We start from the raw sequence: 24,056 nt of genomic DNA, 5'->3' as shown, positions 1-24,056 counted from the left end.
GGGGCACGCGGTGGATTTAGCGTTGCACTCAATAGACGCAGGCTCGCAATCACATCATTGTCTGATTAAACTTTACAAAAAAAACAGTAGTAGTAAATTTACAATAAATGTATTTACGACTTACAGTATTTATTTATTTAGCGCATTTAATTTTTTAAATTGTCATTTCACTTTTTGTCTGCTAGGGGTCTTGCGACTGCTTTCTGCGCATGTTTCTGAGCGAGCGCTGCTGTTCTACGTTTTACATTTGCCGCCGTTTTCCTAAGTTTTCCCGTACGCGCTGTATTTACCTGCGGACCTGGTTGTACCATCTGTACTACTTAGGAGTTTGTATCAGGCCTCATGTTACAGCTGTACGCGGACTTGTGGCCTACGATGGTACCCGTTTTTAGGTTAGCGAGTACTAACAGGGCCATTAGCTAATCTGAGCTTGCTTCATCGAAGAGACTGGCGCCGTGGATCATGGAACACCTGGCGAAGTTCATCCAGGTAAAAGTCGACCGTCAAACTTTTTTTGGCGTCATCTCTTGGCACGTTTCGGCAGGTTTTGCTTCGAGACGCCCGTACATGGCTCTGTCAGTTGTCGAGTTTTTTGTGAAATTGCCAGGCTTTATTAAGGATGCGTGCCCCGTTACGTAAGGCTAGATCACATTTGACAGGCCTCGGGAATGAAGCGGGTATTTGTTTGACATTGGACGTGCGACCTACCCTGTGTATCGCCTCGCTCGCTGTTGATTTAAGGAGTTATACAAGCACAATTTAACATATTAATGACATCTGCGAGTTGATCGATCGGTCGATCAGCTGCTTCAAGTCGGGATCCGCGGGCCCAAAATATGACCTGAAATTGTGTTTGCGTACTTTGCTTTGTTTGACAGCACGGTTTTTTTTTTTTTGTTTCTCTTGCGCAGGTCGGGCCCTCCAATGCACTGTTTTCACAGATTCGGTTCATACAGCCTAACGACGACTGGCTCTCCATACGACGCTTCAAGGTAGGTTGCACGTTCTAACGAGTGTCTGAAAAAACACGCGCCCGGTGTCTTTCATTTGCTTGCCGCCTGTCATTACTTCATTAACTCGTGTTATCACCATTAGCGTGCGCACGAGGGGGCACAGGGTGAATGATTGCCAAGTCTTCCGCACACCTTTATTCAGTTGATTCAGTCCTGTCACTCTTTAATGTGCAGTTCTCTGAACACAGCAATAATTAGAAATAACAGGCAAGAAAAACCAAGGAAAGTGTATGAGATGTGCATGCAGTGTTATGACCATGACAGTTTTTGACAACCATAATGACCGAGGACCCTTAGCGGTGCATTCAAAGGACTGTTTACTTCTCGCCTTTATCCTCTGCAAACTGGGGTCTAAAAACAGCCCCCCCCCCCCCCCCCCCTGTAAGGAGCATATCGTTGCTTGTTGTCCATTGTGGCATCCATTGTGAAGCTGCTTGTCTTCGGCCTCGACCTATACGGTCGAGATTAAGGGGGGGGGGGGGGTGAAATAAGGAAGCAAAATATTACCACCCCTCCACTTAACTACGTGCACTTATGGTCATCACGGTGTATTGGCTAAATGCTCACCACACGCACTCTCAGCAGAAGCTTTAGAATCCCGATCTAGCGTTTGCAGCACACTACGAAACCGTGCCATGCACCTATTTCACGGGTGCCTTCTGCACATGTGCACTGGAAACACTCCCATGGCTTCACCCCGAAACATTTTTGCCCGCTCGTAACCACCGAAACCTGCTGGCACACCATCTCAGAGGTCATGGATGCAAAGGAATGCACCGTTTCCATTGCTATCATGCCAAATGGAAAGCCACCAAGTTGGCTTTTGGTTCTCGCTGCTAGCGGTGCTGTACCCTAATGAAAAAGATACATTGTAATTGCAGCTGATCTTCACTGCGCATGTGGAAATGCTTGTTTTATACTTGGGTGTTTTGACACGCTATTTTGTGAGGACGTGTGGTCTGTGTACCTTTGGTCGCCCGGTGTCTTTGCACTTGCACTTGAAGTTTTCTTTTTAAAAATTCTTTCAGCTCTGCTTGGTGGGCACTGATGAAACATCAAAACTGGTGGCATGCAGTGCAGCTGAATTATGTGAGATTTAGTAGTGGGAATAGTGATATTTACTCTCTGTGGGTAACTCCCACTGCGATCTACGGCGACTTCCGGACATCAGTCGTGACCAAGGTTTATAAACAAAAGAAATGCAATACCAACTAGCTCACATATTCATCTTGTTACCTTCATTTCTGTTCCCAGGCCATAGAAGTGAAACTGTGCGATGTGCTGGAGAAGAAACTGCCTGATGTTGTCTCTGCGAAACCGGGAGCGCTGGAAAGCGTGAATGGTGACTTGACATTTGGTGAGTGGCATTACAGTGTGGCAGCTTTTCTAGTTTGTCATCTCACTTTTTCTTTAAACCCTAGTCTCGGCATTATTTACATTTAGTGGTTTCCTGGCACGCATACTAACTACTGAAATATAGAGCCGTAATCTTGGAATCCTTGCACACAAATGTGTGTGTGAAACCAGTGTGTAGAACGCCTATTTGTACAGATTTTGCCTCATAGTACAAACTAGTGCATTCTCAAATGAAGACTGATACATTGCCACTAACCCTCAGGAAGGTATATAACCACTGAATCCTACTCGTACTTACCTATGGAGCAGAAACCTGGAGTATTCCAAAGAGAGTTCGACTCTAGTTGAGGATGACGCAGCGAGTAATGTAAAGGAAAAGGACAGTATTAAGCCTAAAGAGCAAGAAGAAAGCAGAGCATATCAGGGAACAAACTGCGTTTAAGGATATCATAGTTGAAATCAAGAAGAAATGGACATGAGCGGGGCACGTAGTGCAAAGGTGAAATAACCGCTGGTCATTAAGGATCACGAAATGTATTCCAAGAGAAGGCAAGCGTGGGAAAGGGCGACGGGACGTTAGGTGGGCAGATGATATTAGGAAGTTTTCGGGTATAAAATGGCAGCAGCTAGCACAGCACAGAGTTGACAGGCATGGGAGAGGCCTTTGTCCTGTGCCCAAAGTTCAGTTTTTTTTTTATTTATTTACACGGCACACGCAAAATGCGTATGCAATTTCATGAGGCAACTGCGGGACTGATTTCAACTAAATTTATTGAAGCTGAGAAAGTGAAATTGTATCAGCTCTAGCGAGTAGAATTTCAAAGTGTAGTTTTATTTAATACAATGACTTCATGTTTTACAAAAGTTTCTAAACCAAACAAGTTTTTCAAATATACTCCCAATGTTTACAATCTGTAGCTCTGCACTCGAGTCCTAAACTACAGCATGCTTCATTACCATATCATCGTCTTTGTTCATCAGTAGTGCAGAGGGAGGTCCCAGAATTACAAACTTCAGGGGGCCTCGTTAGTAGTTTCACAATACAGTAATTAAATCGTAGCCATCGAGCACGTGACACATTTGTATTTATGTTTTTCAATTTTTCACTTGCCCTCCATCAACAGAGGACGTCAAGGTGACATACAACTTGAAAAAACGATCGGGTCTCCCATCGTTTATGATGATGCCACGCAAGAATGATGCCAAGTGGGAAGCGAAAAAGGACCAGCACGTCGATGAGTCCATCTGCAAGTTTAAAGACTATGGTGAGATAGGCCGTGCGAGCTTTGCTCGTTTCGTGAGCTATGCAAAGAGGCTTAACAGTTGACTATGTTGGGCCTGGTGGTAACTATGCGAAGGGGCTGTATTCCGAGACGATCTCCTCTGGGCATATCGCTTTCATTGTGCACTGAATGGTTGATTCAAAAAAGGTGGGCATATAGTCTCTTCAGTCATTGGGTATGCGAGATTACCTTGTCTTGCAGAGCCAGTTGGGGAAACAGCTCTAACTGCGGGGGTGCGAGTAAGACAAATGCGATAATCTTGATTAACATTACTGTAAGCTTTGTGTGCATGGACATTTATGACGCACGAACATTGCAGATATGTGGACAGTTAAATTGTACTGGGATTAGGAATGTGAATGTCCATTCTTGTGTCAATTTTGTGCTGTTTTGTGATTAAAGTCAACTTCACAATAAAAGCTAATATGTAAGAAGAGCAGTTGAAGGCTCACATAGGCACTTACCTTTTGTTAAACACATCGAACAATAATAGTCAAGAAGTGAAAGAGATGGGACGAGACAAGACAAATCATTGGACGCGTAAAATTACATGTGATGCAAAAAAAATTCTGTCACCATAAGCGATTGCCTGATAGTACAGCCCTACCTTTCCGGCCGCTTTGCATCCTGCTTCTCCTCGATTTGCAGCGTTCGTGTTTTGAAAAAGCGCTTTTTGTTTCTTCAGGTGGGATGTTCGAAAAAAAATCTGTGCTCAAGTCCGAACTCGTGGTCAGCATACGACGCCTGACGACTAGCGAGCTGGCACAACAAGCAAAGGTAGGCGAGCGTATTCCTTGGCTCTGGCTTGCCTACCCTCGGCCCCTTCCTTAGCCTAGTGAACACAGCTGATGATAAAGCCAAGGAAGGCATGGAGTCCAGTATCTGTGGTTCAATCGAAAGTTGGGGGTTCAGTTGCTACCGGTGGCAAGCTGTCTTTTCCTCTGCTTTAATTTCTTCATTTATGTCAAAGATACTACACTGTAGTTACAAGGCTGCAAAATAATGTCACCTACACCTTCTTGGCATCATTTTCTATTGACTTCATTAGACTGTCCAAAAAAAAGAAAGCGAGCCCTTAATTCGTTCCCTTTCTGTCGTCCATTCCTTAACCAGTGCTTGCATTTTTAATTGTGTATGCCTGTTCCTGAATAATAACCACGTTATCTATGCTTCTTGTGTTGTATCAGTGTGTGATTTTCACGCTGTCCATGTCATCAGGTTCAAAACAGCCAGACAACGCAACACGCCGTTCCGCGTGGAATCAGTGGCTATTTCAAGCCTGCCGCGGCTCCGCGACCAAAGACGCCTGAGGAAAAGACTGCATTGAAAAGGCTGTGAGTCTCTACGCTTTCTTTAGAATATGGAGGCTGCATGGGTCTTGTACATTGCGAATCGTTATAACTGGTAAGGGGCCAGGCGTGTGAGCATTTGAGACTTTGATTGCAAACCTGATACTGCCCTGTTCCACTTGATCATTATATATATACATACATACATACATACATACATATATATATATATATATATATATATATATATATATATATATATATATATATATATGAAAGTAGCTGCGTTTTCACATAACAACTGTTTATTCTGCTGACGTTTCGAAGAGAGCCCCGTCTTTTTCAAGGCATAATGATATTTACGCATGTTCGGTGTCTTCTTATAGCCTGTCGAGACAGGAGGGAAGAAGTAAAAAAAAAAGTAAGACTAAAAAAAAAAAAGAAACAAACAACGAAACGGGGGGAGAAACGTTAAAGAAGTATAGAAAGTCTACGATAAGAAGCAAGACCGACACGCCGGAATTAGAAAGGGGCAGCATCTCAACAGAGAAGGGCGGAGGTAGACGAGCAATGCCATCATTGTCAACAATACCTCCCCCACACCCACTTTTCCCCAAGTGGGCAGTGTGCCGCCATTCTTGTATTTCACCTTCCCGTGTAACCTGCTGGCGGCTCCTTCCTCTTTGAAGTTTAGGACAAATTGATGGGGAGAGCTTAAGTGCTTCAAGTGCGTGCTGGTGGCGTCGGGAGGATTCCTCTTCCTCTTGGTGGCGTCGGGAGGATTCTGCCGTGTCGGTCTTGCTTCTTCTCCTAGATTTTCTATAGGTATTTCTTTAACGTTTCTCCCCCCCCCCCCCATTTCGTTGTTTCTTTTTTGGTTTTCTTTTGACCCCTTCCCTCCTGTCTCGACAGGCTATAAGAAGACACCGAGCATGTGTAAATATTATTATGCCTTGAAAAAGGCGGGGCTCCCGTCGAAACATCGGCAGAATAAACAGTTGTTATGTGAAAGCGTGTATATAAATATATATATATATATATATATATATATATATATATATATATATATATATATATAACAAGTTGCTATGTCTAAATCCAAATGATTGCCCCATTGCGGAGGTCTAGTGGCTAATGTACTCGGCTGCTGACCCGCAGGTTGCGGGATCGAATCCTGGCTGCGGCGGCTGCATTTCAGATGGAGGTGGAAAAGTTGTAGGCCCGTGTGCTCAGATTTGGGTGCACGTTAAAGAACCCCAGGTGGTCGAAATTTCCGGAGCCCTCCAATACGGTGTCTCTCATAATCATATCGTGGTTTTGGGACATTAAACCCTACAAATCAATCAAATCCAAATGATTGTCTAATAATTTTCAAAATCGTCAACCATGCTAAACAGCCTGATGAATTGCAGCAAATGTACAGTGAGTAAAATGCTTTGTTTAATTTGTTGGTTCCTTCTAGAGTATATTTGAGCACAAATTGACAACGCACAAGAACAGTCGTTCTTTCTTCTTGTGTGTTGCCCATTTGCGCTCGAATCTATCAGAGAGTGAGTTGAATCATTGCACCTTCAGCAGGGTACAAGCCTTGTGAACGTAATCATTCTAAAAGACAGGACGTGCAAACATGCAAGTTCCTCTGCATTATGGGCTATGTTGCTCGAGGAGTGAGACTTCAATGTTTAACTGTGATCAGTAGCGCTCTCCTTACAGACCAAGTTTGCAGATTAAAAACCTGTTTGTTCTGGGCACTCTGATTGTGCTTCAAATAAGCCATGTTTCTCAATGAGAAATGCAGTAAAGGAATCACACTAAGGTTGTTATTTAGTGCTAGAATGCAAGTGTTGTTTTGCACTAGTAGTCAAAGCGGCGAAGTACCTGTTTGATAACCACTCTATTCGATCACATTTTGGTGCTGTATTTGATTTCTATTCGATTAGTGCACTGCTTACGGCCTGCAGCTGTAAGTCCAGTACATGGATGTCAAAGGAAAAGAACAGCAGTAGTTTACAGAACATAATTATGTCGTGCAATGTGTCTAGCGTTTTGCTCATCTGCTACTGCTGAACATTGACGTACCCATCAGCAGATTGCTATCTGCAAAACCTTGCAAAGAGCCAATAAACACGATTGCATTACGAGAAGTACGCATTTGTCCAGAAACCGTGTTCAAGCCTTGTTTCTTATACCTCACACTAAACAGCAACCTTTTCTCACTTCGCAACTTTTATCGGAGCGCATGAGGTTCTTTTCGTTACGCCTGCTCTTTGCGGTTCATTAATCAAGCTTGTTCACCAGCTAGTCTGTATTGGGAGATACGTTCTGATATTAATATTGTGCAAGGTGAGTCATAAACACAAAACAAATGTGTGTCTTGCTCATTATTCTTCTCTTCACTGCATTGTTTCTATAGATCCTATCAAGAGTTGCATCACCCCTTATTCTTCATTGCCTCTCTTTGCAAGCAAAGTTGTTCAAAGTTGAATGATAAACCTTGAACAGCATTGGCACTCTTGATGTTTGATTTTAAGATGCAAGGTTGTCATGCGTCCATTTCTTCAACTTTTTTTTTTTAGGTTGGATCGGAGGGAAGCGAAAAAGCGGCACATCAGCAGCTCCGACTCGGAAAGCAACAGTGCAAGTGAAAATGTAAGCCTTCGGCCTTGTGCAATGTGCACCGCATGTGTCGATTCCCTGAACATTTCAAAAGCAGTGTGTAAAGCCCTCAGTATCACGCTTGCGGCTAGCGCAAGTGGTCCAGCTCCCTGTACATAGTCCAGCTATGTACAAAGCTAGCATAAATGATTCATTTGTTCCTCAAGTTTACGCACCCTCTACGAACGCTCAATATGTGCCACTTTTGTGAGACTACGCATTCAGACAATAATTGAGCTCATTTTGCACATTTTTGTAGCATAGTCTTTTCAGGTGTCTGCACTGCAGCAATGATGCATTCTTTGAGGTTGACTAAGCATTTTGGTAGTGGTGCCGCCTGAAACATGCAATGTAGAGTTTCTGAGCTTGTTGTTCTTTTATACATCTTTCATGTGCGTGTGTGTAAAAATTTCGAAAGTACGCATTTTTGAAGCTAATAATAATTTTAGCCTTGTATGTTGAAACAGGCTTGTCTGTTTAATTCAGACCTGCTTTATTTCTTTTCTGCTTGTAGTTTGAAGCACACAAGTCCAAACGCCTCGACAGGAATCTTGCTCCACCCCCTCGCAGTGAGACACCAAAGAACACCACCAGCAGGGCAGAAGGCGATGCCAAAAAGTTTGTCTCACTGTCACAGCCGGCTCCGGAAAAACGCATCACACTCCAAGACACAGCACAGCAGGACGAGAACAGAATCTCCGTCACTCAGGTTTCAAAGCCGGCGGCAGCGGCCACATCTCGAGGTGACAGTTCATCAGTGCGTTCGGGTTGGAGTCGCCACCACGACCAGCACCGAACAGATGCAGCACCCAGGGAAGTCGACAAGCCAAAGACTTCCTCGCATCGCGGAGAAAAGGAGAAAGCCAGAAGAAGCCACGACCCACCGCCGGCTGCGGCCACGTCTTCCTCGCGCAGTGGAGGCGATGGAAGCTCCTCTCGCGAGAAAGAGCACAGGACCCGAACTGAGCACAAGGAGCCGCACGAGCGGAGTGCGGCGGCGGCGTCTCACTCTCAAAAGGTCGAGAAAGAGTCGTCGTCCTCTAAGTCAGGCAGAAGTGGGAAAGAAAAAGAGTCCACGCAGGAGAAAAGCAGGCACCACCGGGACAGGCGAGACAAGCATTCTTCTTCGAAAAAGACTTCGACGTCGAGCAGGGAGGACAAGTCTTCATCGTCAAAGGGGTCGTCTCACACGCGGAAAGACCACGTGGAGAAGTCCAAGCAGACCAAGACGAAGCAGGCAAACATCAAGCAACTGCTTACAGACTGTGGCATCGATGACTCGGACTCCGACGTGGAGGTGCCTGCACCAAGGAAGGCTTGCGACGAGACCTCGCGGCGGTCTCCCGATTCCACGCAGCAGGTCGACGTAAGAGTCGTCTCGCACACCTCCAGGAGCAAGAGCACCAAGAGGGAGAGCCTGGACGACTTCCAGAGCAAGAAAGAGCCATCTCAAGCTGTGCCTTCTGCTGCGAAAAAGGTGAAGCAAGCGGAGAACGTGCTCTCAAAAAGCCTGTTCGTGGAGGATGAGGAGAACAGTGACGAGGGTGACGACAACAAGTCCGGGCAAGAAACCGCTGGCAAATCACCTGCAACAGAAGACGACGTGTCAACCGTCGACGCGGTGAAGCAGGCGGCTCCAAGTTCCCCCGAGATGGACACGTACGAGCCAACTCCCGTGGCGAGGCCACCTACGGATGCTGAAGACGATGAGGGCGGGCCTTCGAAACAAGCTGGCACGGTCGTGACGTCGGATGAGGAAGTTTCCAAGTTGACGAGGACACCACCGCGTCGCGAGTCTTACGTGCCTTCGTACAGGAGGACCCCAACAAGGCCCGAGGCATTGTCGTACAATCCATCTTCGCCGAAGATACAGGTTTGTGGGGCCTTTTATTTGTACGATGAATACACTGCATGTGGCTGTTGTTGAGCAATATGTAAATTGTGGTAGGACCTCGTCAGCAGATATTAGGTAGCATTATTGTGTGCTGAAATAAGCTATTGTATTCCAATCATGAAGTGATACACCGAGATATTGTCAGTTCTAGTTAGTTAGTGCTGCTCGCTGTTGGCAGTGGTACGGCGGTTATTTCGGTTGTGGTGTTCCAAGGAAAGAAATGCTTCAAAGCGTTTGGTCTTACCTGTTGGGGAGCTAAAAATTCCAGGTGGTAATGTCTCTTTAGTCGTGTAACTTGCAAATTAATATATGGGACAGGGAATAGCAAGAATTCGCTATTGTATAAAAGGAAAAGAAGTCAAGTCGTAGACCTTTCTCTCAAAGGTCACCTTAAGTGAGACAAGTGTTGACAATTCGACAAGTTGATTTGTTATACTGGTGCTGTGCATGACTGCAAAAAAGAAAAGGCAACCAGGCTAAAAAAAACAGAGGACATAGCTCTCTGCCCTTTTGTCTGGCCGGCTAACCTCTGTCTTCTAAACACGATGCTCTGTATCAGTTCAAGCACACGTAAAGCGAGACCATTGTTGTCATTGGCCTTCACTTGCACAACTCTGTGTGTCTGCCCTCTTGCTGTTTAGTAAGGCTCATGGGGCAGTTAAGAGTGAATGCTTCATTTTCGGTCCTTGCTACGTTGCACAGGAGGAGAAACGCAAGAGGCGAGACCCGCCGGTCGAGTACATACCTTCGAGCGTCGGGTCTACGGGTGCGGCAAAGCCCTCGCGCGGTCGTTACGAGGAGTACGTTCCGGAGGCGGTCAATCGCTCCGCCCGGCATCAGCAGTCGACCATGGAGTACATCCCTACATACATTCCGACACCGAAGAGGGAGATAAGCTCCGACGTTTCCACGACGACCTACTCTCCCCTGCCGCTGTCAGAGGTGCCGGAAGCAAGGAGCCAGTCTGGGAACTCGTTCGTGCCATCTGCCAGGGTAGAGCGGGAAATACGAAACGCAAGGTACCCGAGCCGCCCAACGTAGTTCTTAAATGCTATTGTGTTTTGAGAAACCTTTGGTGCGGTGACATTCATACTGAAACATTAACTACTTGCAGTGTAAGTATTCTACAAGCTGACCGAGGAAGTCATTGGGTATTCCCATTAAGCTAATGAGTGGTCACTTGCGATGCACACTAATCCAAACGAGGCATAAAAAGGGAAGAAAGAGGAGCGATGTGATCGTATTGCTCCTCTTCCCTTATTTCTGTTGACGTTTTGTGCTTAGTGATCATAGCTTGATGGTCAATACAAAGTATGAACCGCCTTGCCCAACAGCAAGTGCAGCAACATGAGCAGTACGACGAAAAATGCTTGAACATGGGGTGTAACTACAGCCAATGTTTTGACAAGTGGTCTGGTCTTCTTGAACTCTTACTGTGTTCATGAATCCACATTGTTCAAAAATTTTTCATCTCTGCAGGCAGTAATATAAATTAAAAACATTCTCAATTGACAGTAAGTTATAGTCCTTTTCTGATGTTCAAAGTATTGCTAAAGGAGACCTCTTTCAAATGTGGAAACGTTGCCTTCAATTTTTGAGCAGTGTTGTATAGAATCGTTCATGGAACAAGAGCGTCAGTTACACGTTAAGAGACGTCATTCTGATTTCCGTCATGTTTCAAACAATCTCTGAAAGTGCAATGCAATTAGTTAAAGCTATAGGAATAGACTAGCTGCATCATTTGTGAGAACGAAGCACCTTTACGGTAGCTACCAATAGCAGTGGTGTTTTGCACAGTTTAAACAGTCAGTGGACCATGGTCTTGGATTCCAAGATTGGCCAATCTGTTTGGTCTTCTGTGCAGCAGACCTACATTGATATCTGTGGTAGAGCACGATTTTGCTTGCCTAACTTGCTTTTATAGTATTACAATGGCAAAATACGATTCTTGAATAGACTAGGTTCTTTGCAAGCAGTGGGTCACATTAAATTTAAGTAGCCCTGTCTACCTACACTTCTGATTGCGCCCTCACTGTACAAGGAGTGCACCTATCAGTGTTGTATCCATCATTTTTATTGTGGTGGTTATTTTATATTGCCGCCATACTGCGTTTGGTAAAGGGCAAGTACTTCGGACAGGAGGTTGCAGAAAATCCGATAAGTTTTTTGATGCAGTTGCAATTTTTTCCCTCTTATTATGTGCTTATGTGAATTGTCCTTTCTAGCAAATCAGGGTGCAGATCCCTGAAAAATTAACTCTGCAGGGTCTGGAACTGGGATAGGAATTTCTTCCTGTATCCTTTCAAGACATTTCGCATGACTGCTGTGGATAGCATTGCACAGTGAATCTCCTAAGCAGTTGTCAAACGTGTTGGACGTTTATACTGAAATATTTGCCACAATGAGGTTTTAGTGAAGAGATACATTTTTAAGGGATATTTTAATGTTCACATTGTAATATTTAGTGTTTACACAGAAAACGGTTCATACAAGAATCATTACCTAGGAATTTCCACTTTTTTTGCTGGAAGGTTGAACTTCTATATTTGGTTGGCACTATTGCCAACATACCGTATTTACACGATTGTAAGACGACTCGATTGTAAGACGACCCCCCCAAAATCGCATCTCTAAAAAAAAAAAAAAAAAAAAGAATGCGCGCATTATACACAAGGGAAATTTATTCACGTGGTTGCGGAGGATTATTCATCGTCGCTGGAGTCGTCCTCGCTGGTGCTGCTGCCGTCATTGCTGCTGCAGTCCCACAGCACGTCATCGTCAAGTGTGAGTCCACACTTCGCGAACGACCGCACCACGGCATCGCGTGAAACGGCCGCCCATGCGGAGAGGACCCACCCGCACACAGTAGCCAGGGAGGCTCTCCTCACACGCCCGCTTGGCGTAAGTTCGCGGCTTCCTGACGAAATCCACTCGTATTCGCGGCGCAGGAGGTCTTTAAAAGGCTTGTTGACCCCCACGTCGAGAGGCTGAAGCTGCCCCGACAAAGAGGAGCTCTTCCGTCAACTACCAATACCCCCCTACGGCGGCTCTTCCATCGATTACCGGTGCTCCCTCAAGAGTTGTGCGCTCGTCATAAAGGCACTCGTAATGCGCGCAGTAGATGCTAAAAAAAGAAAAGCTTTTGTATAAGCACGCGGAAAACTATGCGCTTTGGGTTGAGGGGGAAACTATTTGAGATGACAATACATGATTCGATTTCGATGCTAAGGTACATGGTTCGATTTCGATTCTAAGACGACCCCCCAACATTGGATTGTCAAATTTGAAAAAAAAGGGTCGTCTTACAATCGTGTAAATACGGTATTAGCATGTTGCTACAGCTGGTAGTGTTAGCACTAAAGTGTTCGGACACTTTGGCTGCTTCTTTACCTATGCAGCTAAAAAGCTCTAGCTTTTTATGAATTTTATTCTAAAACTTGAGGAATTTTGTGCACGTATTCACGAGGTACTCTGAGATTTTATGTATTTGATCATATAGACAGCACTCATAGCTCAAAGTGCCTAATTTATGGACCAGAAGTTTCATGCTGTTATGGATGAAATGTTTACAAACACATTTATGTATGACAGACACATTGACTTTCTAGCGTGTTGAATAGCCCGTACTGCTTAATTTGAAGATTTTTGCATCTAATACAGCTGTAACAAAACCTGTAGACTGTCTTATTGTATGTCTTATCTGTTTGTTTCTGCTGGCATATATTCACTATACATGTGACGTCCTGCTTTAAACCTTTGTGCAGCAGCAAGTTGATCGTGCTGTGCAAAATTGTACTCGAATCTTTTTATTCATGACAGTCGAATCTAACATGGAAATTCCTTTGTTATTAGTGAAATGTGATTTCCAAAATAAAACCAAGACTCACTGCCTTGGCTTTATTTCATGAATCAATCTTGAATGAACACCAAGTGACAGACATGTGGTTGCCACAGGTGCCTCGTAGTATCATGGCGTTGCTTATCACAATTATGCGTTCTTGTCCTTATTGTTCAGCTAAACTGAGCAGTCATTGCGACACAGCTGTTAAAGACCTTTTTAACAAGGAGGAAGATCTCCTCCTTTCTGGGCCGTTGCACGGGAGCAAAAATGCTGACGTCACAGCCTCGGCAATGTATTTTTGGAGGTTCACGCATGTTAGCAACAGCCCAGAGAGAACTATGGTGATGCCCAGGGAGTTTTCAGTGAAAAGGTCTATAAGATAGCCTCATGTGAGCCTGAGCTGCAGCCATGCATCAACAGGTATTATCAGTGGTATCTAGGACTCTGCCAAGGCATTGCTGATCTTGAGTGCACGTTGCAACAATGATGTTGCACGAAAGCCATGCCTTGATATTGTTATGGTTAGATTGAGTAACAATATTAGAATGTAACAATATTTTGCAAGAGGTGTGTGGAAGTGCTCCATGTACTTAGTGGTGCCCTGGTTTTGGTTGCTGGGCTGGGAAATGAAAGGACCCAAAAACAAAGACCAATTGCAACTAAATTTCGCTTCGGCTAAATTTGTTCAGAGGGAGTAGTATATGCTGCTGACTCAACCTTGGCAAAGCCACGTGGTAGGAACTTGCGTAGTTTTTTTTTGTTTTTTTTTAATAGCAGCCTTTAAGAAGAACCAGAGTAGGTGCTGCATGCACCTGCGTGTTGTTTCAATGACATATGACTCTGTATACCACCTCTAAGGTTAATATTAAAGAGCCCCCTTATCTCGGAGGTCACACCGTAGAGATAGGAAGTCTTAGAGTAAGCCCCTTTCAGACGTCATTTACAAGAAGTAATGGTGGCATTTATTCGGGTCTCAGTAATCGTGAATGGCTACTTTTTCAAGCTATCCTCAGCGTCTACACGCTTACTTCAGTTGTCAAATTTTGCCTGGAAGCTTCTACATATCTATACTATCTGAAACTAGACTTTTTAGGCAGTCCAACCAGCTGTGCCAGCTTAAATGGCTACGGAATTGTCATGCTACGCACTGAGACATTGTGGTTCTTAGCTAGTGTCTTGAAAGACGATGGTTCAACTTTAGCTGTTGTGGTCACATTTCGATGTAGGCTAAATTCCAAAGGGCCATCAGTGCATGTTGAAGGACCCGAGGTAGTTGAAATTATCGGAAGCTCTCCTCTGCAGCATGCCTCTTGATGATATAGTAGTGGTTGTGGCAAGTAAAACTGCAAAAGTGATTATTATTAAGCACAAAGATGTTCCTTCAATTCTATCTGAGGCAACAGCAGCCACATTTTCATGGTAGTACACTCAAACCTCATTAAAGCAAAGTTACATCTTGACGAAAATAAGCTTGTTACACCCAAAATTTTGTTATAAAGGTATATGTCTAGGACTATATTCGTTGCAGGACTGTACCCCATTTACTTTGCTATCACCGATACTTCGTTATATCTGGGTTTGTTATATGGGGGTATGAGTGTATATACAGGGAGGCCTGTGTACTTAAATTTAAACATACATTAAGAATGCAAGTGGTTATAGTTTATAAATTTATCCCACGCTAAAGCATGCTTTATTATCGAGTGATACGTTTCGGCATGTAAAGCCTCAAATTCTGTGGTAGCTGGTCTTTGATGATGTATTCACTGGTTGCATTTTTTTCTTTACGTGGTCTTTATGGAGTGATTATGGTGTGATCTTTTGCTGTTTTCATTTTCCTTTTATGTGTAAAATAAATATGTGTTTGATGCACAAGACTCCTATGTTTATCTTGGAAGGGTGTGGGTTTGCATCTTGTAACAGTCTTTGTCATTCTTCGCCATGGACAGAAACGTGAAAGACCTGGAGGAGCGCCACATCCGTTACCTCTTCAAGAAGTTTTTGCCAGAATTGGATGGGATTCTCGCAGGGAAGGTACGGTCATTACGTCGTAGAGCTCTGCCCCCTTATTTCACACAAACGAATCGCTTGAAGACGAGGCTGCTTTGTTTTGCCTGTGTCGTGTCAGGCACGTGCTCTTTGTTTATTCAATCTATCGCAAAGTTGTTGTAGCATGCAGCATGTGTGCTAAACAGCTGGCAAAGAGAAGCTACACTCGTATTTCAATGGTATAGCAATGTGGCATCTTATACAAAAATAAGCTTCTTATATCTAAAAATTCGTTACAAAGGTATATCCCTAACAGTATATCGCAAGGCTATATTTTATTTACTTCGTTCGTTTGTTATACTGAAGTTTGAGTTTCGGTTTCACACATAGCAGCGACCGATTCTGCAAATGACCATTCGGCTCTGGCGTGTAGCTTTCTTTACTCATGCGCAGTGATGTGGCACAAATTGACGTGGTGCAGTATTGCTATCTGAAGTTCCACGCACCATCTTTGTTTTGTTAAAATTGATGTCTACGAACTGTTGAGCTGAACATTTAAACTTTAAATCGCTCTAGCCCTCGTAGATGAGCAGACAAGCTTACTATTTTTTGGTATGAGAGAGACACCCCATTCTCTGGGAATCGCTTTACTTTGTTTCTGTTGTGCCCATGTGTAGGCCCATTACATTATGTACAAGCACAGTAGGGCATTTTTGGCCACTATTCCCGATAATTTGGCACATGGTGGTGCCTGGAAATCAAACTTTACTTCTAGATGCCTAATGTGCACAGCATACATATTTGCGTAAAGAACGTACTGCAATAAGACATACAACAATGCACGTAACACTGATGAGATGGTACTGCTGCGATATAGGAAATCTTCATTCTATGCAAATGCTCGATCTGGGTGCATAGTGCGGCCAAGATTACAAGGGTAATACCATAGTTGGACCACAAGGACCTAAACTGAAACTCGCAAGAAATTGTTGACCACTCTTTTTTGGAATTATTCAACATAAAGTACCCAGAAATAAGTCTCGGCAGGCCGCTTGCGTGGCGAGTACTCACGAGGCTAGATGAACTTGCTTTGTCATTGAATAACACAGTGTATTTGGAGCTAAACAAAAAAGGACTTTAGGAGTTACAAACCTCTAAGTGTGAGGCACAAGTTCAGCCATTACCTAATGAAGCAAAAAGACAATGAAGCCAAGAGAGCATAGGAGACATTATGTGTAGTCTCTAACCGTCATACAGTCACTGTGATATAAATGTAAAGAAATGAAAGTGGACAAAAGTAGCTCAATTGGTAACGCATCGTACTCGTTATCCAAAGGTTGTAGATTTGGTTCCTACCGGAGGCAAATAGCCTTTTTGTCCACTTTAATGTCTTTAAATTTGTCGTAATTACTACACTGCGGTCCAAGACTACAAATGATGTTGCCGATATTTTTCTTCGCTTCACTAGATGGCGTCATAAAAATTTTAAAAAAAGGCCCGTCATCCACTCTCTTTCATCCGTTAATGTGCCAGCTTTTGTGCCATGCTGCATATGACTGTCGGGTATGCTCATCTGTACCCTTTGGCGTTGCAACTAGCATGTCTGTGTCATTAGGCTTTGCAGTGTTTTGAAGATGGTTGTAGGTTAAACTAAAATCTTCAGCAGCATGTCTGTGTCATTAAGCTTTGCAGTGTTCTGAAGATGGTCGTAGGTTAAAATAAAATCTTCAACTTGATAGTGCAGCTGTTGAAAGTGCGTAGCAGGCGTATGGCAGGTTCCTGCCAGCACATCTTCGTCAGGTTAAATATGAAGACTGGAAAACATTAACCTGGACTTTGGTGCACTGTGTAGCTAGTTATCTCAACTCTGTTAAGTTTGTTTCACGATTGCTTTGCTAGTTCACAGAGCTAAAATGAAGTTGTTAACCGGCATGCTTGCAATTAAAGTGCACCATGGAGGAAGGAAGAAGAAGATGTCACCTCCACTCCTCAAAGCTTCTCTACTGCCAATCACCTCATCCTTTTGTAGCCGAGAACTTTTTTTTTGCTTGGCCCCACTGTCGTGTGTGGCTGCTAAGGACCGTATCAACAAAGACTGCGAAGTCAGCTGTAGAGGGCGATCGGTGATGTGGCTCTTTGCCTCCCTTCTTACTGCCCGAGTCAAAACACCCTAGACTGGCATGGCAATTCAGAAACTTTCAAAAACGCATCCAAAATGGCCAGTGTTTGTAAAACAGCTACACTTTATAGACGGAAGCTTTTTTTAGCCAGTTCCAGACAATGCAATCGCACAGGCATAAGCGATTGGCCAATTTTGACAATGTGTTATCATTGTTCTCAAAAGGTTGCTAATTTTATGTGTAGCATGGGCAGACCCTGGAGAAATTGCAACTTCGCAGAACCCGCAAACTTCATAACATCCACCAACAGAGCTTATAGACGAATGTCGTAGGTCTCAGCAGGCCCAAGACGACGGAACATAGCATTGATAATTGCCTCCCCGAGAACTCCTGCCAAAATTCTCCCTTCCTTCATATTGCCCGCAAATTGTGCTAGCCAACATTCACAGATTTAACTACAGGAGTACTCAATAAACGGAACTTGAAAGAACCAGGAAAGTGCGCTCTGTAGAGCAGCAGTTCCATTTACCAAGGGATGAGCATGGTTGCAGAATTAAAGTATAAAGACAATCATGCTAGAGGTATATTAACTTTCGCAGCAATTTACAGGGACCCTGCAACACTTTTTGGGCGCGGCCAGAGAATGCTGCCGATCGGTAGTAGAGGCTCCAGAGAACACGCGACCAAGTATTATAGCGCAGCACGCTGCTTGGAATTCACAATAAATTATCAAATTCAGCTAGAAATTGCTTTCTCTTCTCTCGAAAACAATGAAAGGCGCTCAAAAATCGCTCGTAGAAGGCCTTCTATGAGACATTGGCTGATTTGACCATGGCGCGCGCGACCACACTGAAACAGCCGCGTATTTGAAGAAAAAAAAAGTGCTCAACGTCACGAGGATTGCACGGTGTGTTTTCTTTGCCCCTGCCATCTGTCCCTGCTTAGCTTCCAACACTTTCGTCAGGACGAGAGAAGAGAGAACGCTATTGCAGCGTGTGACAAATCTCTGCTCGTACTGGACAGATTTTTGAAGTTTTTGTGGCATTGAATCCGTGAAGCAATAAGCTCTTTTAGTAAATCCATTCCACGGTTACTTGAAAAAGTGTTTCAGGGCCCCTTTAAGATATTTGTTGACCAACAGCCCACTGAATTCTGAAAAGGTAAATATCACACGTTCTCTATTTCTTTCGTGTCACAGGTTGAAAGTTGGAGGCGCACGGTTTACTTCAAGGGTGGGAAGGCCAAAAGTGAGTCTCCTTCGTTTATACTTTCGCGTTGCTCTGGCGACATGACCTGTGCCAACGGGCGGCTTCTCTTCTTTTGCAGGGTCGCTCACCTACAAGGTGTTCTTTGCCCCATTCTCCGACAAACAGACGGACGTCATCCTCGACCTCCTCATGGAAGAGTTTGCTCACAAGAAAGTGGCAGGTCATCTGACAGACACAACTGGGGCAGCTGTTGCTGGAAAAACTTACCTCATGGTTAGCGACGTTGTAGAGTTTTATGATGGTACACAATAACGCTTGTGTCTATGGGAGCAGCAATGTGCGACACTTCAGCTAGCATGGTAATGGTGAGAACTACATGCAAACCTGGATATAACGAAATATTGGTTATAAAAATGTAAATGAATAGCCTTGCAATAGATGCAGTGTTAAGAGTAAACATTTATAACGATTTTTTGGTTTAACGAACTTTTTTTCATGCAAGATTCAACTTTGTTATTTGGAGGTTTGAGTGCATACATGGATTTGCCCAAGGTTCCGGCTCTGTGTGGCCTACAGCCCTACTGTTGCGAGACATGGTTGAGCAAAACTTCCGGAGTCCCACTTTGCCGCCGTGGCCTTTTAGGCTGACCAATTCGAATCGACTCGCGCACCTCCGGGACCACCGGAACTTTTCCGGTGTTCACGAGCCATTTTATCCGAAACAATAGCCAAAACACAAAATTAAGCAGAGCCGCGAGCACATTCGAAGGCAGAAGCACGGAGACTGGGCAAATTCATGGGCTACACATCGTTCCCACGAAAGCTGAACGATCGCAGTGCCCCATTTCTCTCTCGTGTAACTATAGTCATCATGCAAGCTTTCTGTAACCACCAATGGGCGGCGTAGTGAAGCCTCGTGCATTAAGCCGGTGCGTGTATTCCTAAACGGTTTGACGTTTGCAAGACTTGGAACTGCCACCAAGTAACCACAGATGCACGCCTTGATGTCATGCCTTTGCAATTTAAATGGATTGCTACAATTACAACAATCCAGTCCATTTTCTTGCAATTACCTAACCTTTTGGCCTGGATGCCAGTGAGCTTCTGCGATGACCGGAACCGTCGATCTGGTGTGGTGTGCTACAAGTAGAAAGTCGAGATTCAAAGAAAATATTCTAAAATATAGGCCCACTTTTGTTGCATTTACTAGCATAACACAAGCTCTACTGTCGTAGGACACTGATAACCTTATTGTCTGTAAAATAATCAGTCTGTTAACTGCTTCATTCTCAAACAGTTATTCCACTCTAACAACTATGCAAGGTTGCGGCAGCAAGGCCTAGTACTACTCTACCTGGAAGGTCCTTTTGATTAGTAGCATAGCTAAGAGGTTAACAGTTGCTTGCAGTGGCTTTTTCAAGATGATGTTCAAATATATAATTGGATTAAATTGTTATGCACTGTCACTGCATCAGCACTAACTTTATCTGTGGAGCAATACATGTCGGTATCCATAGTACCAGTATGATGTGTATGCTGTCCCTAAGCATGAATGGGCATCACACTTTCATAAGTACCAGTAAGTGACAACTAAGTGGTACTGTGTTACTAAATGATTCAGGCAGGAAGGACTACACTTTGCAGGTGTTGCTGTAATGAAGGATTCAAAGTAATCATCCACATGGGCATCGTATTAAAATCTGTGAGTGGCGATAAATAGTAAATTGTCCTGAACTGGCTGGTACGTACTTGGTCACGAACTCTGTTACCAGTCAGTAACACGTCAAATTGCATTTTACTTGCATGCCGTTATTCAAATGGCTATTCTTGTGCAGTAAAGCAGTCATAGTGAAGTGGGGCTGTAGCATCCGCGGTTCTCTGAAAAGCATTTGACCTTGCTTCCCTTCGTTGCAGAGCGGCGACTACTTAAACCAAGTCCTGTTGCCCGAATTCCTGATACGGATTTACATGGCAAATAAGGGAACCACCGCCGAAGAGAGTGAGCGCCTGATGGCCGAGACGCCCTTGGTGCACAACATTCCACGCCGCCGTTGAGCCCGCATGACGACGGGAGCTTCGTGTACAAAATTCTCTGGACTCTTCTCGCTAGAAGTGCTCGGATGGGACAGTGTCAAATGACTATGTGTGAGCAATATTTAAATATTAAAAACCACGTACTGTAAAAGCCCGCATATAGCTCTTTTTTTTTTTTCTTCTAGACTTTAGGGTATGAAATTTCGGCCCCGTACTATATGCAGGTCCCAAGAAATTCGGATGTAGTTTAGTTTTGGTTTCGGCATAGCGCGGTGCTATTATCATCATCAGGTGTTTGCACGCTTCTGTGCTTGCTAGTGTTAGCGGCGACAGCAGGCGTCTTACAGACCCACGCATGCAACAGCAGTCAGTGGCCTTTGCTTCAACTTGGCAATCGTAATGACGACCACGATTTAGCTCCTGTGATATAACGCCATGTCAGCACTGCACAAGCAGCACTCGGCTGCTTTAAAGGGAAAGTTATCGCTGCTGCCGAACCATTGGCAACTGTGCCATGAAGCAGCAGATCTGAGTCAACGAACAGAGTATTCACGGTTGGCGGAAGCAGAAGGACTTCCTCTTTGTTTGCAACAGCCAGCGAAAAAGTTTCCGCGGACCAAGAAATTTAGCGTTTCCAAACGTGGAACTCACAGACTTTGTGCGGGAGCAGCAAGCTGCACATCTTGACGTAACATCAAGGGGCTACAAGCAAAGGCAAGAGACAAAGGCATTCAGCCGGAGGATTTTAAAGCGAGCAAGCATTGGGCGTCTCTCTTCATGCGCCGCGCTGGGTTCTCCCTACGCCGGCGTACATCGATCTCGCAGAAGCTATTAGAGCTACGAAGAGGATCTTGTGAAGTTTCAAAAGTACAGCATGTAGTAATTGCGTTGCAAAAGGCTGTCCCCTTTCAATTTGGCCAGATCGGCAATGGGAAACAAACGGCAGTCTACCTGGATATGGCCTTGGTGCTGACGATGCATCAGAAAGGCTCCAGGCAAGTTATCCTGCGATTGACTGGGAACGAAAAAACGCGGTTGACTGTCGTCTTGTCCTGCACTCCAGACGGTTGCAAGCTACCATCCTACGTGCTGTTCAAACAAAAGACGCTAAAGGGGGAGAAGTTTCCAAAAAAATGTCGTCGTCCTCTTTCAGAAGGGGTGGATGGACGAATCGCTAGTGCTTGACTGGATCAAGTCCGCGTGGTGTCGATGGCCCGGAGCACTGCTGGGGCTCCCTTCGATGCTTGTGCTCAACGGGTTTCGGTGTCACCTGACCGACTCCGTAAAGCGGCGGCTGTGCGACTCCTGCACCCAGCTCGTCGTCATCTGGAAGGGATTACATCACAGCTGCAGCTGCTTGATGTGTGCCTTAATAAGCCATTTAAGGACCGTGTCAAGTGCCTGTACGCGAATTAGATGAGGTCCAAAGAACCGAAAGTGACCCCCTGCCGGACAACTGAAACGGGCCTCATCAGCGACGCTGTGCTCGTGGATAGTCTAGGCTTGGGCCTGCATTCCCCCGAGACACTCGTTGCCTGCGCGTTCAAAAAGTGCTCCATCTCAAATGCCCTTGATGACACTGAGGATGATGCGCTGTCGTATAATATTTCCGACAAGGGAGCTTCGGGAAAGACTGGGTCCGACTACGACGATGGATGAAGTGTGTCAATAAATGCATTTTTCCATTTTACTTGGGCTATATTAAGGTGAAAACTTTTTTTTTTTTTCACGTTTGCTATCCCCAAATTACATCCCGGACTATATGCGGGTCCAAGCTATATGTGGGCTTTTACGGTACATGCTTTTGTAGTCGGCAACAAACCACCTTGTTGCAAACGTCCTTGTCTTGGTCCCTGTAGGCCCAGTCGGGTTGCTTCAGAGCCTACATTTGGCATAATGTTGTGTGCCAACACATATTCTCGAAAGCCAACATTAACGAAGTCTCAGAGCTGTGTGTTTCAGCACATTTATGCTCATGCATGCAGCGATCAGTGCCTTGCACAGTAGTGACATTGAGAGGTGCAACTTCGCATCATTTGTTGTGAAAGTCGAGTATACCGAATCCTTATTTGTGAGGCAAAACAAACTTTGCTTTCAGTAAGACACTGCCATCGTGAATAAGATACTGCATCTTCAACTCCTGTAAATACACTGAAAGCTTCTCAAAATTACTTTTCTACACCTAATTTAACCAGTCTTGGTGATCAAGACTGCCAGTAACGAGGCAGATAAGCCAGAAAGTAGTAGTTATGAGAGAACCGCACAATCTTAGGAATGGTATGCGTCACAATTTGTGCTGCGGCATACATGCTTAGTCACGTTTTTACTTTAATGTATGCAACTATTGCAAGTGTCTTAAAAGGCCCGTAAATTACCCAAACGTCGAAATTCAGTTGTGGTGGGGAAATTGTGCACGAGTGTACGACGAACACGAAGCCATGAGAATATTTTGAAATGGTGCAGTAATAGCGGAGTAAGACGCGTTTCGATTTTCGCTCTCTCCTGTGCTTTTCCTCCGCTGGTATCCTCCGCCACGCCACTTTGCCCTCTCTCCGAGCACCCCTCCCAATCTCGCGTGGCATGCGTCATCGCTGACTCGCTGCTTGAAGCATTGTCTACTTCCGGATGCCACAACTCCGGCCGTCGACTCCGCCAGTAACGTGCTTGTTGTCAAACCATCGCTGCTGTAATCATGCCGGTATGGACCCTGCGTAGCGGGCACACCTTCAAAAAATCGCCAATGCGATGGACCTGTATGGGGACACGCCGTGCATCACACGTGTTGCACGCATGTGGGCAACACGACGAACAGTGTGGACAGCTACTTGCAGACTGACCGGAAGTTGTAGGCTCTTTGCTCGACCAGTCCAGCATATTTGGCATATTTGGCTCAGCACGTCAAAGACGTGGCACAGCACGTGACGCAGAGGCATGAAAGGCCCGGAAAGAAGGAGAGATTAGCGCGCTGGCGGCTCCTAGTGTGCTGCCACGTGTAGAATTGTTGATCACGACAGCATTTTGTACACGATGTGCGCGTTTACCTGAAATGCTTGAAAAAATGTTGCAGTAGTTTTACGGGGCCTTTAATGAAGCACACTTTTAGAACAATATCTGTCAAGGTTGTATGTTTTTTGCTTGTGACTTACATCTGTGATATGCTGCGAAACACAGCACAGGTTATGCCCTGTTTGAGTTGAATGGCACTTTAAAACCAAAGAAGGTTTGTTTCTTTTTTACATAGTTTAAGAATTGCATAAGTGTTAAGTGTACATAATTTGGTGATTTCATTTTTTACTTAGTTATATAAGACATTATAAAATTTCTTATGCAATAAAACTGGGATAGACAAAAAGACAAGACTTCTCATGCACAAA

General features: G+C 44.6%; 1 protein-coding gene across 1 annotated transcript; it reads left to right on the top strand.

The window, feature by feature from the left end:
- Positions 1 to 302: 302 nt before the first annotated feature.
- Positions 303 to 20,840, top strand: LOC119166822 (uncharacterized). The gene is made up of 13 exons (XM_075867444.1): positions 303 to 489; positions 912 to 992; positions 2,268 to 2,370; positions 3,494 to 3,634; positions 4,338 to 4,429; positions 4,871 to 4,986; positions 7,518 to 7,590; positions 8,111 to 9,469; positions 10,193 to 10,509; positions 15,281 to 15,365; positions 18,639 to 18,687; positions 18,767 to 18,921; positions 20,563 to 20,840. The coding sequence occupies exons 1-13, from the start codon at positions 463 to 465 to the stop codon at positions 20,701 to 20,703; spliced, it is 2,739 nt and encodes a 912-aa protein (XP_075723559.1). The 5' UTR covers positions 303 to 462; the 3' UTR covers positions 20,704 to 20,840.
- Positions 20,841 to 24,056: the final 3,216 nt, after the last annotated feature.

Source organism: Rhipicephalus microplus, chromosome 6, assembly GCF_043290135.1.
Source record: "Rhipicephalus microplus isolate Deutch F79 chromosome 6, USDA_Rmic, whole genome shotgun sequence".
Lineage (NCBI taxonomy): Eukaryota > Metazoa > Arthropoda > Arachnida > Ixodida > Ixodidae > Rhipicephalus > Rhipicephalus microplus.
This window is presented reverse-complemented; position numbering and strand designations above follow the sequence as displayed.